At 43.6% G+C, this 17375-nt stretch overlaps 1 protein-coding gene across 1 annotated transcript in view; it reads left to right on the forward strand.

The window, feature by feature from the left end:
- EEIG2 (EEIG family member 2) overlaps positions 1-17095 on the forward strand; it is a 34490-nt gene extending 17395 nt beyond the window's left edge. The window contains exons 3-11 of the mRNA XM_070395640.1: positions 2323-2352; positions 5167-5283; positions 5622-5668; positions 9715-9818; positions 10186-10281; positions 10802-10991; positions 11084-11211; positions 12175-12244; positions 12572-17095. Of these exons, the coding sequence (XP_070251741.1) occupies positions 2323-2352; positions 5167-5283; positions 5622-5668; positions 9715-9818; positions 10186-10281; positions 10802-10991; positions 11084-11211; positions 12175-12244; positions 12572-12614 (825 nt within the window). The 3' untranslated portion in view covers positions 12615-17095. The remainder of the gene's footprint in view (positions 1-2322; positions 2353-5166; positions 5284-5621; positions 5669-9714; positions 9819-10185; positions 10282-10801; positions 10992-11083; positions 11212-12174; positions 12245-12571) is intronic.
- The last annotated feature ends 280 nt before the right edge of the window (positions 17096-17375 follow it).

Consider the following 17375-nt stretch of genomic DNA (forward strand, 5'->3'; position numbering starts at 1 on the left):
GGGCAGAGGCCATGCTCTGTCCCTCTCCTTCCCAGGAAAACAGAGGCAGAAAACACGGGTGCATAGGGCAGAGAGTGAAAGGGCTCATTTTACAGCCAAAACCCTAAAGAACTGATTTTTTAACTCAGTTAAAGCTTGATGTTCAATGAATGAACATTCAACAATAAAAATCTACATAATAAAAACCTAAGCGACCATTACCACGGAAGGACCAGAACAACCAGTTGCAGTGGTGCACACTGACCACCAGGGGGCAGATGCTCAACGCAGGAGCTGCCCCCTGGTGGTCATTGCGCTCTCACAGGGGGAGTGCCTCTCAGCCAGAAGCCAGGCTCACGGCTGGCGAGTGCAGCACTAAGGAGCCGCAAGCCAAGTGATAAGGAGCAAGCAGGCGGGCGGTAAGGAGTGAGGAATCCTGGATTACAAGAGGGGGATCGGGCCTAAACCAGCAGTTGGACATCCTCTGAGGGGTCCCGGACTGTGAGAGGGTGCAGGCCGAGTGGAGACACACAGCCCCAATTGCACGAATTTCATGCACTGGACCTCTAGTAAATAAAAGGAAAAAAATAATAAAAAGAGACCCATGGAAGATATCGGTATGGGAAGATCAGAGATAAACTTTTACAATAAACATAATGAGTGAACAATATGGGGAATTCCACTAGAGGACTAGACACTATAAAAAATAAATCAAATTCTAGAACTTAAAAATACAATAATTAAAATGTAAAGCTAAATAAATGAAGATAAACCTAAGCAGGTATATTTAACAGCTGCTTTACCACAACAGAAGAGAGCTTTGGGAAACTGGAAAATGAGACGTGAGAAAATATCCAGGGTAAATCACAGAGAGAAAAAGGGTGGGATACGCAGAAAAGAGTGTGGGATGTGGGAAGCAGTGGAGGAGCTAACATATGTGTAATTGGCACCCTGAAGGGAGAGAAGAGGGGTTGTGGCTGAGAATCCTCTCACCTGATGAAGAATATCAAGCCCCAGATTCAGAAGTCCTGTAAACCCCATTTAGGATAACAAGTCTGGCATGTTTAAATGACAGTTGTCTCTGGGATGGGGGTTTTGACTCTTATTAACTACAATCTTTGTACAATGGGTTAATATGCTCAACTAAGTAAGTAAGAAATTTAACCTTTCTTTGGTGATTAATGTTCTTGCAGTGTGTCTGGGACCTTTTTGGCAATTTCTTCAGCAAATAGATCAAATATTAGCTTGTCTTCTCACCATTTGTTGCTTTCAGATTTAAGTTCTAAATAAAAATTCTGGAGAGGAGCATCTAAATAGTTAGATTTAAAATCATCAGAATTATGCCCTAACTGGTTTGGCTCAATGGATAGAGCATCAGCCTGCGGACTGAAGGGTCCCAGGTTCGATTTCAGTCAAGGGCATGTACCTTGGTTGCGGGCACATCCCCACTGTGGAGTGTGCAGGAGGCAGCTGATTGATGTTTCTCTCTTATCGATGTTTCTAACTCTCCCTTCCTCTCTGTAAGAAAATCAATAAAATATATATTTAAAAAAAAAGATCATCAGAATTATACTATCTACTAGTGGCCCGGTGCACGAATTTGTGCACATTGAAAGGAAATTAGAAGAAAGATTCGTGCGGTAATTATGTTACTGCAAAAAAATTACATGTCAAAATAGTATATATAATGTAGTATTATAAAAGTAAAACATGTGTGCGATTGATGCCAACGATAGCATTATATGTATCACGCATGCACAAGTCAACTTTATTTTTAAATTGCTAGTGTGTGTCATATGTACCAGCTGGTCAGATGGTCGATGAATAAATTGAGATGTGGTTCACGTTGAATGTCAACAAAAACAACCAAATTCATGATTGACAATGACAGATCGAAACACACATGTGCAATTGGCGCCAGCTAGAGCTTTATATGTATTGCACATGAGCGAGTCAACATTTGTTTTTAAATTGCCAGTGCACATCATATGTACCAGCCGGTCAGCATGATTGGTCACTTAGCCTTTTATATATAGACCACAGGCCTGATGCATGAAATTTGTGCAAGAGTAGGCCTTCCTTCCCCTGGCTACCGGCACTGGCTTCCCTCTGGCATCCGGGACCCAGGCTTCCCTCTGGCCACCGGCAGGCACCCGGGACCCGGCCTTTGTATGAAAGGTCATTCGGAAGGATGTCCAGTCTAATTAGCATATGCTTTTATTATTATAGATTATATATAGATATTTGCCAGTATGTAAATGTCTACTTCAGAATTATTTGACATATATTTTATTTTAAATCTTTAATCATATGATACTTAATCGTGTTTTCTATGTTTGGCAGGAATTAAAAGGTGGAAAAGCTTATGCAAAGGTGAGTGAGTGGTCTTTAACTCTTTTGGAGTGTGTAATTTATAAACTTAAAAATTAAATAGAGTGCTCTTCTAATTGCCGTTCCAATGGGCTGTTTTTAAATGAAGCAACTTGGAGATTGAACAGTTGGCTTCAACAATACATTATAGGCACATTCTTTCTAAATGCTGATTATGGGATGTTCTTCTTAAGTTTCAATGTCATTTCCAGACTAGAAGATGATCTCTGGTTTGCATTAAGTAATTACTTTCCCCGGAAAGTATTCCCAGGCCCACCTCCCCCTGGTAGAGTAGGACCCCTCCTCTGTGTCCTCTTCCCCTCTGTATAGATATGATCTCTACTGTCCTTTATTCTTTATTACCTGTATGGAATTACTGAAGAATGTGTTCGCCTTTTTGCTGAATAGAAGGAATTGGTGCCAGAAACCCTGGGTAGCGATACCCCTCTTTTACTTCCAGTCTCTGTGATGGTATCTCCATCAGTCAGTCGTCTGAGCCAAGAACCAGGCACTAGTCCCAGCCATCACATCTGCCTAACTCCCTAAAACTAGTTGGTTGCAATGTCAGGCAGGCTGCTCTTTGCTATAAATAACAGAAAAGCCTCCTCGCCTACAGATGGCCAAGGACTGAGGGGCCAGAGACAGTCAACATGGACAACGTTTTCAAGGAGCTTTGTAATAAAAGGGGAGCAGAAAAACAGTTCAATAGACAGAGACTCGGGGTGAGGGTTGGGTTACTTTTGTTCATTAAGGCGGAGAAGATCCAGCATGCTTGTGTGCTGGTGGTAATGACCCAGTAGAAAAGGCAGAGTGCAAGACAGGGCCGAGTTCCTGGAGCCATGAACTTGAGTCTGCGCACAGCCAGCTCCCTTCCCGTAAGTGGGAAGGCAGACATGCGGGCACAGATGCAGGCAGGTGAGTGGATGTGGCTGGAGATAAGAGCTGATGAAAGTTAAGTGCTCCTTTTCTTAATACATTTTTATTGATTTCAGAGAGGAAGGGAGAGAGAGAGAGAGAGAGAAACATCAGTGATGAGAATCATTGATTGGCTGCCTCCTGCGCGCCCCCTACTGGGATTGAGCCCACAACCTGAGCGTGTGCCCTTGACAGGAATGGAGCCTGGGACCCTTCAGTCTGCAGGCCGATGCTCTTTCCCTGAGCAAAACTGGCCTGGGCAAATCAAGTGCTCTTTTGATTGCTCTTCTCTTCTGAGTGAAGTAAGAAGAAAGGCATTAGCACGGAGTATAAATGTGAAGGAGGCGTTGGAGGTTTAAAGAGAAAAGATAAGGTCTGAAAGAGGGCGTGTGGGTGATGTGTGATCAGATAGCAATAGGGGGCCCCAAATGTTCCCTTGGATGTGCCTTCTCTCTCCTCAGTGATGTTTCTATCTCTCCCTCCCGCTTCCTTCCTTTCTGAAATCAACTAAAAATTTTTAAAAATAAAAAATGAATCAACCAATGAATGCATCAATAAGTAGAACAACAAATCAGTATTTTTCCTCTCTCAAAAATTAATTTAAAAAAACAGCCGAAACCAGTTTGGCTCAGTGGATAGAGCGTCAGCCTGCGGACTGAAGGGTCCCGGGTTTGATTCCGGTCAAGGGCATGTACCTGGGTTGCGGGCACATCTCCAGTGGGAGATGTGCAGGAGGCAGCTGGTCGATGTTTCTCTCTCATCGATGTTTCTAACTCTCTATCTCTCTCCCTTCCTCTCTGTTAAAAAATCAATAAAATATATTTTAAAAAAAAAACAAACCACAATATAATGGGGTTGATTTGTACCACTTGGAAACAAAAAATAGGGTTGCACACATCAGAGAAAAGACTAGAGGGCACTCTGGTAGCTGCAGAAAATGGGGAACAAGCCTGGGTAGCGATAAGAAGGAGGAACAGGTTTGAGCTGCACTTCTGGAAGCAGCCGAGAGCATTGGTGTGGGGCTCAGCTTTGGGGAAGGAAGGAAGTAGGGTTTTTAAAGAAAGATTCAGCTCAAGAGTGATCAGCAAGGCAAGGTTATGGAAGGGGCTGGAGGAGAGGGGGCGTGTGACACACACATCATTCTAGTTCCTGCGTGGCGAGTGTGACTGTAATAACCTGCAACTGCCTGCAGCCCCCAGGCGTTAACTGGGAGCTGAGCCAGAACGGGAACAGGGAGGAGGAAGTCTGACCAGTGTGTGAATGTATATGCAGATGACCTTGGGCCTGCTAGCATTTCCCTTAGTGCAAGTACTCCTGCTCCTCACAGTGATTCTAGTTGCTTAATATGCATCCTTGATTTTTACTTCCACAGTTACATAGTTTATATTTAGCAGATCAGATATATTTAGCAGATCAAATCCGTGATTTCAGAGACTGCATTGCTTGAGATAAGAGGACAGCCCTGGCTGGTGTGGCTCAGTTGGTGAAGCACCAAAAGGTTGCTGGTTCCATTCCATGTCAGGGGTCAGGGCACATGCCTGGTTGCAGGCTCGATCCCTGGTAGGGGGGCATGCAAGAGGCAGCCAATCTGTGTTTCACTTTCACATCGATATTTCTCTGCTTGCGCTCTCTCCCTCTCCCTCTCTCTCTGGAAATCAATAACAAGTCTTAAAAAAAAAAAAAAAGATAAGAGAACAGTAGGTAATAAATTTTTTACCAAAAGTGAGCCAATTTAAAGACAATTAGGCAAATAATAGAACAGGTATTGATAAGATGGCAAAAACTGCAAATGACTGACGTTTGAAATAACTTGTCTAGAGCATGGGTTGGATGTTTATTTTAAGGAGAACGTGATAGAAGCCTAGCAGATATTCTATTAATTTTTTTTTTTTCTTTTCATAGCTGGGCTTTGCAGATCTAAACCTGGCGGAGTTTGCTGGATCAGGAAATACCACTCGTCGCTGTTTACTGGAAGGCTACAATACCAAAAATACAAGACAGGATAACTCCATCCTTAAAGTAAGCCCGGGTCAGGATTTACATGTCAGCACAGGAGGTTCTCCGCCTTTAACTAAGAGGGGACACACTGGCAAGGGCAAGGAGGGGCTCAGTACTGAGATCGCAAGCTGAGCACACCCCCGAAATACTCAACAGCCCTCCAGAGAAGGCGGCACTGTAATGCGGGATGTAATCCAACTCGGCCATTGGTCTGTTCAGTCCTTCTTGAGTGGCGAGCACAGGCGGCTGCTGTGGCCGGTGCGTGGCGGCTACTGTGGCCGGTGCGTGCCTTCGCAGAACGCAGCTCCTCGGAGGAGGAGACCTGTTATAACCACAGTCTCTCTCTTGCTTACGTGTAGGTTTTCATCAGTATGCAGCTGATGTCTGGTGACCCATGTTTTAAAACGTAAGTCGGTGCTCAGTAAATGCGTTATTTCTCTGAAAGTATCACAGTCATTTATTAGTTTCAAGTTTTCCGTTCATGTTTCAGAGTGCTTATAGGCTAATCCCAGTGAAGGGCTAGTTTCTCTCTGGGTGGCTGACCTGACCCTCGTAGAAGTTACTGTTACCTATTACCCAACCAGCTCGCCACACCCTGAATTGTTTCAGCTCTTGTCATCTTCAGGTTTGGGGTGAAATTATATAAATGAGGCCTCTGGGGACTCATTCATGTCTTCAGCAAATACCTAGCAAGTGCCTTACCATGTAGTAGGCCCTGTTCTAGACATGACAAAGAGCAGGCAAAAATAGACCAGGTCCCTGACACCTCGGAGCTTGTCTTCTGACACAAACAACAAACTAACAAGTACACACATGATGTAAAGATGGCAGTGAATGCCTTGGAGAAATCAGAGCAGGTAGGAGGACCCTGGCAGGAGGTGTTTCCCTTTTACATGGAGTAGGCAGGGTGTCCTCCCGGGTAAAGATGGAACGGGAGGCAGAGAACATGGTGCAGGTGCGGATATTGGAGAAGTGGGAGCATGTAGGACTTATTTTCCAACTGCTCCTGGTTTCCATGGTTCCATTCCCATCAGGGCACATGCCCGGGTTGTGGGCTCGATCCCCATTGTGGGGTGTGCAGGAGATTCTCTCATCATTGATGTTTCTCTCACTCCCTCTCCCTTGCTCTTTGAACTCAATATATATACTAATGTACATGTTTGTTTGTTTTTAATTGCTCCTGGTTTCCTAGTGAACTAGGAAGCCAGGAGATCACAGGAGAGCAAGGATGTGAAATGCAGAGCAGGGGGTTTGGGGAAAGAGGACAAGATGTGTAAAAGGCTCTTCAGAGCGAGGGCGAGCGACCCAACTGGGAGAAAGTGGGGATTGCCTGTCAGCGATGTGAAGACACTTAATAATTAAACCTGAAAGTTAATTAATCGTTATTTAAATATCTGAGAGAAATGTATTTAGAAAAGTAAGCATTAATTACTACCCTATGCATCATTCACATTTTTAATAGCAGCATCTATATAGTTTTCTCCTTACAAACTGTTCTGTAAGGACGAAAACACATACTTTCACACAAATCAATTATTGATTAAAACTATGCATTTTCTCCTCACTTTGCCTTCCTGTGCTGTCTTCTCTCAGACCATAATTTCCTGGCTTTTTTCTTGATTTCCTGTTCTCTTGGGACTAAACCATTTTCACTGTACTATATTTGGTTTGTTGGGTCAAAAAAGTGCAGCAAGACTTAGAAGAAGAAAATGAATTAATCATTTCTTCTTATGACCTTTTGACGAATAGTCTTACTGGCCCTTTTTCTGCCATTTCCTCTCCCTGCTTGTGAAACTCAGATACTGAAAAGCTAAAAAATAGATCACCTTATGTCCTGTGTTATCTCCACAAATATAATTCTGACAATCTCGAGTTGATACTTATAGAGACTTTTATAATTTATTAGAATAAACAGGCATTACCTCATCACAAGATATGTAAAAATATTTGTTTTCTCTTTTCTTTGGATATGTGAAATTGTCATTTTAGAGGTCATTTTAGAGGTCAATGTGCTTTTAACATTACTATGAAACTGAAACAAAATAAGCCCTTGCTGTAGCCAGTTTGGGTCAGTGAATAGAGTGTTGGCCTGTGGACTGAAAGGTCAGGTCCAATTCTGGGCAAGGGCACATACCTCAGTTGCAGGCTCGACCCCTGGCCCTGGGCCAGGTGCATATGGAGGCAGCTGATTGACAGGTCTCTCTCACACCAATGTCTCTCTCTCTCTCCCTTCCACTCTCTCTAAAAAAAGAAATCGATGGAAAAATATCCTCTGGTGAGAATTAACCACAAAACAAGCCCATCTCTTTTGTTCTGTGATTGAGCCATATTAAAAGTTTCTGATAAGAGATACAAAACATTTCAGAACAGAGGGTAATAGAGTAGAAGCTGGCGCATGACAGGCATCGGGGATTAGTTATCCAACACGACTGAGTCGTCTAGGGAGCTGCCAAGGCCCAGCTAAGATTTTAGATTCTTCGTTCGCCTTAATACCAATCCCCGTGCGGATAATTCCCTCCCTAATGCTTTGTGGCCCCAGTATTAGAGCGGCTGGTGCAGTGGCTGAAATTATCAGATTGGGTTCTTCTAGTTTGTTAAGACTGCAGATCGAGGGGTGCCAAACCGAAGGTATTGCTGAAAGTCTGTGGCTCTGAAGTCAGGCCCCACGCCGGGCAGGAAAGAGTGGAGCCCGAGGGAGGGAAGAAGAGGCCTCGGGCTGGGAGCGCCCAGGGTTGGGGAGCAGGTCTGCGAGGTGGAGGGCTGGAGACACTGTAATCAGGCCGTCTGAGAAAGGAAAACCAACGGAACTGGCATGAGAAAGATAAGCATGTAGACGTAAGGCCTGAGCCACCATCAATGATTCATAACTGTAGACTCCATTCTTCGGAAGGGTAGTTCTTTTATTTATTGATTTCAGAGGAAAAAAGAGAGAAAAAAAAATCAATGATAAGAGAGAATCATAGATCGGCTGCCTCCTGCACACCCGCTACTGAGGACGAGCCTGCAACCCGGGCATGTGTCCTTGACCGGGATCGAACCTTCAGTCCAAAGGCTGGGCTGATGCTCTATCCACTGAGCCAAGCCAGCCAGGGCGGAAGGGTATTTCTTTTACATCAGTTTTTCTTACAGAAAATTGAATGCAGATTTTTTTCACCAGCTATTTTACATTACAGCAGGTCCTCAAATAACATTGTTTTGTTACATCGGTGAGATACTACTGTAGGAACTTAACTCTTGTTTATATCAATTGGCCTATGGTAAAATTGATCTTGTTCCCTTAAAGTCGCAGAAACTATCAACAATGTTGTGAGGCCTTGCTGTATTAAAAATACAGCTCCTTACCACCACTGTCAAGTCAAAGCTAAGACCAAAAAGTGCTTGCTAAAAATACAGCTCTTGGCCCGGCCGGTGTGGCTCCGTGGTTGAGCGTCGACCCATGCACCAAGAGGTCGCTGGTTCGATTCCAGATCAGGGCATATGCCCAGGTTGCAGGCTTGATCCCCAGTGGGGGGTGTGCAGGAGGCAGCCGATCAATGTTTCTCTCACATTGATCTCTCTCTCCTTCTCCTTCCTCTCTAAAAAATCAATAAAAAGCATATTTTTAAAAAAAGTTAGTGGAACCGACAAGACAGTGGAGGCAGGAGGCAGAGGTATCCCCTCCAATCATCTCCCAGATGCTTTCCTGCCTTACCTGCGATTCCATTTGACAGATGTAGCACCTTCCACTCAATAGTGCTGGGGCCTGACCGGCGTGGCTCAGTGGTTGAGCATCAACCTATGAACCAGGAGGTCACGGTTAGATTCTGGTCAGGGCACTTGCCCGGGTTGTGGGCTTGATCCCCAGTGTGGGGCGTGCAGGAGGCAGCTAATCAATGATTTTTTCTCTCTCATCATTGATGTTTCTATCCCTCTCTCCATCTCCCTTCCTCTCTAAAATCATTAAATTTTTTTTTTTTTAAATAGTGCTGGGGACGCACAGACAGAGCCCTTCTCTTTTCTGGACTCTCTTTCTGGTCTCACTATTGTTGATTTTTTAATATATTTTTACTGATTTCAGAGAGGAAGGGCGAGGGAGAGGTAGAAACGTCAATGATGAGAGAAAATCATTGATCAGCTGCCTCCTACACACCCCTTCCTGGGGATGGAGCCCGCAACCCAGGCATGGACCCTGTCCAGGAATCAAACTGTGACCTCCTGGTTCATAGGTCGACACTCAACCACTGAGCCACGTGGCCGGACTGGTCTCACATTTTTGTTGTGCAGAAGAACCTCTCTCTCCCCCCATGAATTTTATTCAGGTCTTGAGGATGCTCAGACATTACTGGTTGATTTTTATTATTTTTACCCTCAAAGAGATAACATTACAGGCACCTGCCTGAGGCTGGTTACTGACCACACAACCAGTCTCTCACCGTAAACCAAGTTCTGATCCTTAGCAATGCTTATTTCCAGGCCTCCTTCTACGTCCATGTCCATACCGATCGCCGGTGAATCCGAATCTCTGGAGGAAGACAGAAAAGGAGGAGAAACTCTCAAAGTCCACCTTGGAATCGCAGGTATGGCTGTGCCCTTCCCTGGGTTTCAGTTGGTGAGATTTGCATAATCCCTCCCACATTGACAATTCTGTGGGTATGTGGCTTGGCCCATTTTATGGGAAATACTAAACAATAAAAACTGAAAGTTTAAGGTAGAGTTCTGTTAAGTCTTATGAAAAATACCATAGTTCTTCAGTAAACTAAGGTATTACGTTTCCTTTTCTTGCAATAGGGATGTTTACACTGCACTGATTTCAAGGGATCTTTCACTCTGCAGTTTGCTTTTCTTGATCATGAACTTGGCAGTTTATAAAACCCGCAGGTTAGAATGCAATTGACCGTTGACTTGTGAGCAGTGACAGGAGCATGATGTTATGACATATTGCAGATCTCTCAGCGAAGAGCGCCTCTGTTCCAGATGTGCTCGGTGCCTGTGGACATTCGAGAACGTCGAGCCATGCGAGCCAGCACTCAAAAGTATCAGGTAGAGCTGGACGTGAAGTTCCTCAGGCCTTTATTGCTCTAAAGCAGGAGTGGGGAACCTTTCTCCTGGCAAGGGCCACTTGGATACTTACTTTTTAAAATATATTGTTACTGATTTCAGAGAGGAAGACAGAGGGAGAGAGAGATAGAGACATCAATGGTGAGAGAGAATTTCTGATTGGCTGCCTCCTGCACGCTCCCCACTGGGGATCGAGCCCTGATCCTGGTTCATAGGTTGATGCTCACCCACTGAGACAAATATTTATATAATTCTTGGACCATCCAGAATTATCAACTGAAAAATTAGCCTGCTGTATTTGGTCAGACATTTAATTAACTCACCCCTGATACCCTGGCAGGGCCAGACCAAATGCTTTCTCGAACCTTATATGGCCCGCGGGCCAGATGTTCCCCACCCCTGCTATAAAGGTACCAGAAGTGGCTGCGGTGCGGGAGGAGAGGGTTGGTCGCAGAGTGTCTGGTGTGGGCGTCATATCCTGAGCAAGCTTCTCTGACCACAGGGTACAGCTCGTGCCACTCCCGGTCATCCAGTCTCTCTGAGCTCTGCCATAGGAGAAACACCTCTGTGGGAAGCACGTCGACGGGCGTGGAAAGTATTCTAGAACCATGTGATGAAATTGAGCAGAAAGTAGCTGAGCCAAATCTCGATGCAGCTGATAGAGAAGACTCGGCTTCGGAGACACTCAGCAGGTACCCTTCGGGCCTCAGCTCCATGGAGCCGGGGGGCGGGGTGGTTTACAACACAATATAAAGGAGGACATTTTTAAACATCCTTTCCAAAGGTGCCCAGTGAAACAAGATTCTGTAGAGTTTCAGCTGAAGCGAGTTGATGACACCAGAGTGGACGCCGACGACATTGTGGAGAAAATACTACAAAGCCAAGACTTCAGCCTGGACTCCAGCGCGGAAGGTGCGTGGTGGCCGCCAGGCGCCTGTGGCTGTGTGCCAGCCCAGCTGGCGTAGCCCAGTCAGCTATCTGTGCACATTGGTGAAATACGCTTTATGCCCATAGAAACCGAAGATAACCTTGTAGCTCATTTGTTTCTAAGAATGGACATTAAATTTGGTAAACAACAAGCTTTTTTAAAAATATTTTTATTGATTTCAGAGAGGAAGGGAGAGAGAGATAGAAACATCAGTGATGAGAATCATCGATCAGCTGCCTCCTGCATGCCCACCTCTGGGGATCGAGCCCGAAATGCAGGCATGTGCCCTGACCAGTAATAGAACCATGACCTCCTGCTTCATAGTTCAAGGCTCAACCACAGAGCCACACTGGCCGGGCAAGAACAGACTTTTAAAAGCTCAGTTTTAAAGAAAGCTCTTACTGTATTTTTTAATTATGCATCTATGTCTACCATGTTTATATACCTTGTGATGGATATTTACATCTGCTTTGTCATAACTGGACATAGTGCTTCAAGGCACTATTGCCATGTGGAAGGTTGGGTGGTAAACTTGAAATGATAGTGAATAACAAAATCCTTCACTCCCTCAGCCTTTCCACTGAAACTGATAACGTACAAGCCACCAGCTTGAAAGGTGGAATTATTCCTGCTGGTGTGAGTAGAGAGCAGTTTAGCGCAGGCGTGGTTTCCTTGTATGACTGGTTGTGAAGAGAAACCATTAAGCCTCTCTTGTGGAAATTTGTAGGATGAGCTGTCTTCTTTATTCAGTTTTAAGGAAAATAGCTTTAGGAAAGTTGAGGAGAAATAACTATTAGGATAGGTCTTCAAGGGTCTGTTTTAAAACATGTCTATAGCTTTTTAAAGTTTTTAACTTATTTAATAAAGCGGAAATGTAAAGTTTGGGTTTATGGCAACGTGAACGTTACTGGCCAATACTAACTGCCCACACGCTGCTGTCCCTGCAGAGGAAGGACTGCGGCTGTTCGTGGGACCTGGAGGGAGGACGACCTTCGGCAGCCACCACCCTCCCAGCAGGTAAGGAGCCACCGGGGCCTTGTCAAGTAAAGAGTGCACTGGCCTCGTCCTTCAGATGCCCATGAGCAGCAGATGAAGGTTACGCAGGCTAAGGAACACTCATCTAAGCAGTTAGCTTGAGAGGATCGGACACTGGGCCCCTCCAGTGTCTTCATTACAAACAGTGAATGTTCTAGTATTTTCTATCTGTGGTGCCTTTAAACCCTGTGGAAATCAGATCAAGTGGGAAATGCCTAACACTCCACTCTCCCTTCAGAGCCAAGGCTAACTGGAACGATTTCAAACACTGCCGCTCAGAATTTTGACCTTTTTTTTCCTACTGTTTAGAGTGGTGTCCGGAGCCTACGAACAAGTCGTGATCAAACGCTAGACGCCCAGCTGGCGAGTGGCAGCTTCCCTGTGGGTGTGAGATGCGGGCAGCTGAGCTGTCAGGCGCTTTCTTGGGAGAAGGTGAATCTGTTTGAAAAAGGAGGCGTGTCCATGTGCCCCAAAGAAAGCCAGCACACACACAGGGACCATCGGACGGTAGTGTCGGGGCCTGCGTGTCATGTATGTGGAAGTCCACGCTTCCGTGGTCACTGCCCGAGATCATGCAAAGACTGCTTTTTCTTTCAAAACCCCCTGGTGGGGAAACAGCACTGTACACCTGGGTCTGGTTAGTGTTGAAGCATAAAACCTACGACCGAGGTGCACAACAGATTCTAATTACTTAATTTTATGTTTGAGAGACAATACATGACGTTAGAGACCCTATCAATTCTGTCAAAATAGTTACAATTCCTGCTAAGGGAATCTTGCATATATTATACTACCTAGAGTATTGTACTAAGTTTAACTCATTTTGATACAATTGGTATAAAAAAGTGTGGGTGTTCATGCTTTGGGGAAAAGTTATGCTACAATTGAAACCTTACAGTAAAATGCTTAATGTAAACGTATCAGTCATAAGCCCAGTAACAAGTGTATTTGAGTCTGAGCTACGTGAATGGTATAATGCCGTTACTAGGCAGTGTGTGTTGTCACTTGTGAGTATTAGATGCTGCAGAACCCCTCGCACTGTGCCAGAGACCCAAGGGAAGCTTCATGTTCCATGTTAGACTGCTGTACCCATACACACCCTAACAGACAAGCTGTTTTACTCACTGAACGGTGGCTGTTGGTTTCAGGAGTCAGAGTTTAGAGCATCTGGAGGAAAGTTGTGATATGATGAGAAACAGAGCAGCCTTCCTCTGTAAGTTCCCACATCTCTGAAATTGAAAAGGATTCCAAGGAGGGAGTGGGCAAGACAGGGGACAGCTGTTGACATGGACCTGTGGTCTTCTATCTCAGCCCTCCCCCCACCAGATACTGTGCTTTCTCACTGTATCAGAAATTGGTTGTTTTGAGTCAAGATTAGACTAGAACATACATCAAACAGAGCATTTAAAGTAAGAATAGCTGGCCCAGCCGGCATGGCTCAGTGGTTGAGCGTCGACCTTTGAACCAGGAGGTCACGGTTCAATTGCCCCTTAGGGCACATGCCCAGGTTGCGGGCTCGATCCCAGGAGGCAGCTGATCGATGATTCTCATCATCAATGTTTCTCTCCCCCACTCCCTTCCTCTCTGAAATCAATAAAACTATATTTTTTAAAAATAAAGTAAGACTGTCTGGAGCTGGCTTTAGCTCAGTAGTTCCTTTGAATCACTTGCCAACCACTCCTGCTTGCTAGGGTGGTTTGAGACCCTCGGGTCCCCTCCAGCCCTTTAAATTAAAAAAAATAAAATAAAATAAAATAAGAATATCTGATCTGGATCCAGGTTAACAGCAAATAAACCTGGAGAGTTTTTTCTGGTTTTGTGTGACAGTTTCTGTGTGGAAAGACCTTAATTTTCTCATCCTCACCCTAGGATATTTTTCCATTGATTTTTAGAGAGACTGGAAGGAAGGGGAGAGACAGAGAAACATTGATGTGAGAGAAACATCGATTGGTTGCCTCCTGCACACACCCCGACCAGGGGATTGAGCCTGCAACTGAGATACGTGCCCTTGACCGGAATCGAACCTGGGACCCTTCAGTCCAAGGGCTGATGCTCTATCCACTGGCCCAAACCAGCCAGGACTAGATCTTAATTTTCTTGGAATCATCCAGTTGAAAAAAATGTAGATTCTATACAACCAGAAATTCCCACTCTTTATTTTCAAAACCATGTCCAAGTAACATGTTAGAATTCCTTGGTCTATGCATTTTCATGTTGGCAAAATAGGGAGGGGGGCGTATTTTTAAGAAAATATTATTTTAATATTCTAATTGAGAGGTTGGAGAAACTTTAAATAGTTCATGTTAGGGCTTTTGTGTGGTTTTAATATTTCAAGGATTGGATATTCCACACGAATCCAAAACTACTTTTACAAATAGATTCTGAGATTTTTTAAAGCAGTGACACCCAGATAGGGTTTTTTCTGAGTCATTAAACTTTCTAAGATTTGTTTTGAAGAAAAAAAAAATGACCTGAAGATTTAAGTCCAGCCAAGGAAAATGTTACCTCAAGTGGCAAAGACTTGTCTATGACTAAACAAATGAATGATCCCCTTGGTGTATATTACAGCAAAGAATCAAAGAAAGTTTGCAATAGAGATATGAAGATATTGTTTAGAGAGATATTTATTATGACATTTTAAAAACCTATTTTTCTATTTTCAAAATATTATTCCTAAGCTATATTTTTGGTTGGCCTTGCAGTTGTGAAATGCTAACAACTAGACCGTAGGCCAGGTTCCGTGAGGACATCCTCCAGCTATGTCGAAGGTGCTGTAATTCGGACACCAGCCCTGTTACTCATCCTTTGCTGCCCTTGTCCAAGACCTTTATTCGAGACGGGCTCTCGGTATTTGAAAATGACACAGAATTCTTTTCTAAAAACAAAAGGTGAATTTTGAAGACCATAAAAATCATGCCTGTATAAATTTAGCAGCCACCGGATAACATCTTGATTTCTGTATGAGTCGACATAACAAACATCTTAATACACAGAAACATAGGAAGAAGAGAGATGGCAATGTCCTTCGTCGTCAGTGAAGTCTGCGTCCATTTTATTCTGTTTTGTGCCCCATCAGCACACTTTGCAACAACCGTATTTCATTACAGCCCCGAAAAATATGTTAGAGTTTGCCTACGTATCTGCCCTACTTCCAAGTTCTTCTTCCTTAAAGCCTGTAAATCTGCTTATTCAATATTAAGTCTACTTTTGGTTTTGTTTTGAGTTTAGAAAATCGAATTTGAAAAAGTAGATCTTAATACATTGACTTCTAAATATTAGACTCAAATTTCAAGTCCCTTAGTCTTGGAGAATTTGTACAACTGTAACATTTCCTAACCCAGTGCTAGAGGAAAAAAATGAATGGTATTTTAAAGTGACATATTTCTGATAAGAGTCTTAAATACCTTGTTTGGGGGAATTACAGAAGAAGCAGGGCAGGAGCCCACTTCCTGTGACTCGTGCTGGTGACGGAGACCAAAGAGGATGTGAAGGGCAGCCAAGGACAGAGAAGGCCTGAGCCATCCGCTCACCCTGTGCGGTGGCGTTGAAGGCTCTACGTACAAGCACCCAACGTGATTAGTTTTTATAATCTGACAAAGTCTTGACCAAGATTCTTTTAAGTATCTACTAGCCTCCAGTCAAAACATATTTAGGTAGCAATGAGATTCAATACCTGGAAAACATCCAGACATAATTTTAGACTTTAAGAATTCCATGCTAACAACCACTTTGCAAGCTCAGGCTGACAGTACTGTTCAACGCTTCACTGAAGAACCACTCTGAAGATTAGGCTTCCAGGACATATAATAACGCTCCCAAGAGACTGGGCTCACGTGATGGGGTTGTATTTTATTTTGGCAGGTCTTTAACTGGGGCGGTTCAGAAACTGTACTTGGTCAGTTCTCCTAGATGGTACGTCGTGTGACTATAATCAGGTACTGTAGCTAGAACTGCATCATGTCACTCTTTATATGTTGGCTTAGGTACTGTGCATAATTGTAAGAGTTGAGATGTTGAAGAATATAAAATCCAAAAACATAAAGGATGAAATATGCCTATATGAACCCTGTTTTAAGACTGCTCTGGAAATAAGGCCTTATTATTCTTATGACTTTTCATAAGATAATATGCAGGGTGGGGCAAAAGTAGGTTTACAGTTGTTCATATAGAAAATACAGTAATTAACAAATAATAGGTATTCTAATTCCTCCCACTCTCCCATTCAATAAAAGGTTTTAAAATGTAAAAAAAGAATAATACAAGAAGAAACTGTTTAGAGTACTCACAATTGTAAGCCTACTTTTGCCCTACCCTGTCTACACTGTATTTTAAACGGCTGTGAGGTGGTTTCTAGCTCCTTCTCCGCACAGCACGGCTGGCAGGTTTTGTAATTTACGCAGGCTACACGCTCTGCATCTACAAATGTGTGTGTCCATCTCTTGATGACAGTCATTGACCAAATCCCATCACAGGAAGCCATTTTGGGTACATTCAGTTTGATTTTTTTTTTTTTAAATACACCGTATGTTGGGGATTTACCTTTGTTTTTGTGCATTTGTTTGTTCTTGTGGAAGCTGATACAGTGTAAGTAGTCATGTCGATGTTTATGCAAAATTGTTAATTGAAGTGATTCCATTAGTATTGTGTTCTAATACTTGGAGAATGACCTTCATTTTTATACATTTCTTTGTTTTAACCGCACAACTATAAATCCAGGAAATGGTCCCCCCCTTTTTTTTTTACAAAAACTAATTTTTTATTGTAAAGTATTTGTAATAATGTAAAGGTGAATCCTATACAAGTTCAATAAAAATCGTATCTTAAAGTTTAAAATTTCAGTTAAAGATTCTGTCACTTGCCAAGGTCAGAAAACAGACGTGAAAGGACCAGTGTATAACTTTTCCCTGGGGGTTTCCCCTCAAAAGATACTTCGCACCCCGAGGCAGCTCCTGCAGCCCCGGCCATGAGCCTGCAATGAGAGACCTGCGTCTGAATCCAAACGCCCTTCAGAGCCTACTGTCTTTCTTTTTCTTTTTAAAATTTGTATTTATTTTAGAGACAAAGGAAGGGAGAGGGAGAGAAACATTGATGAGCTCCCAGGCCCAGCTTTCTT

This window comes from Myotis yumanensis, unplaced genomic scaffold (assembly GCF_028538775.1).
Source record: "Myotis yumanensis isolate MYYU_CA2020_CCGP unplaced genomic scaffold, mMyoYum1.0.hap1 SCAF_17, whole genome shotgun sequence".
Taxonomy (NCBI): Eukaryota; Metazoa; Chordata; class Mammalia; order Chiroptera; family Vespertilionidae; genus Myotis; species Myotis yumanensis.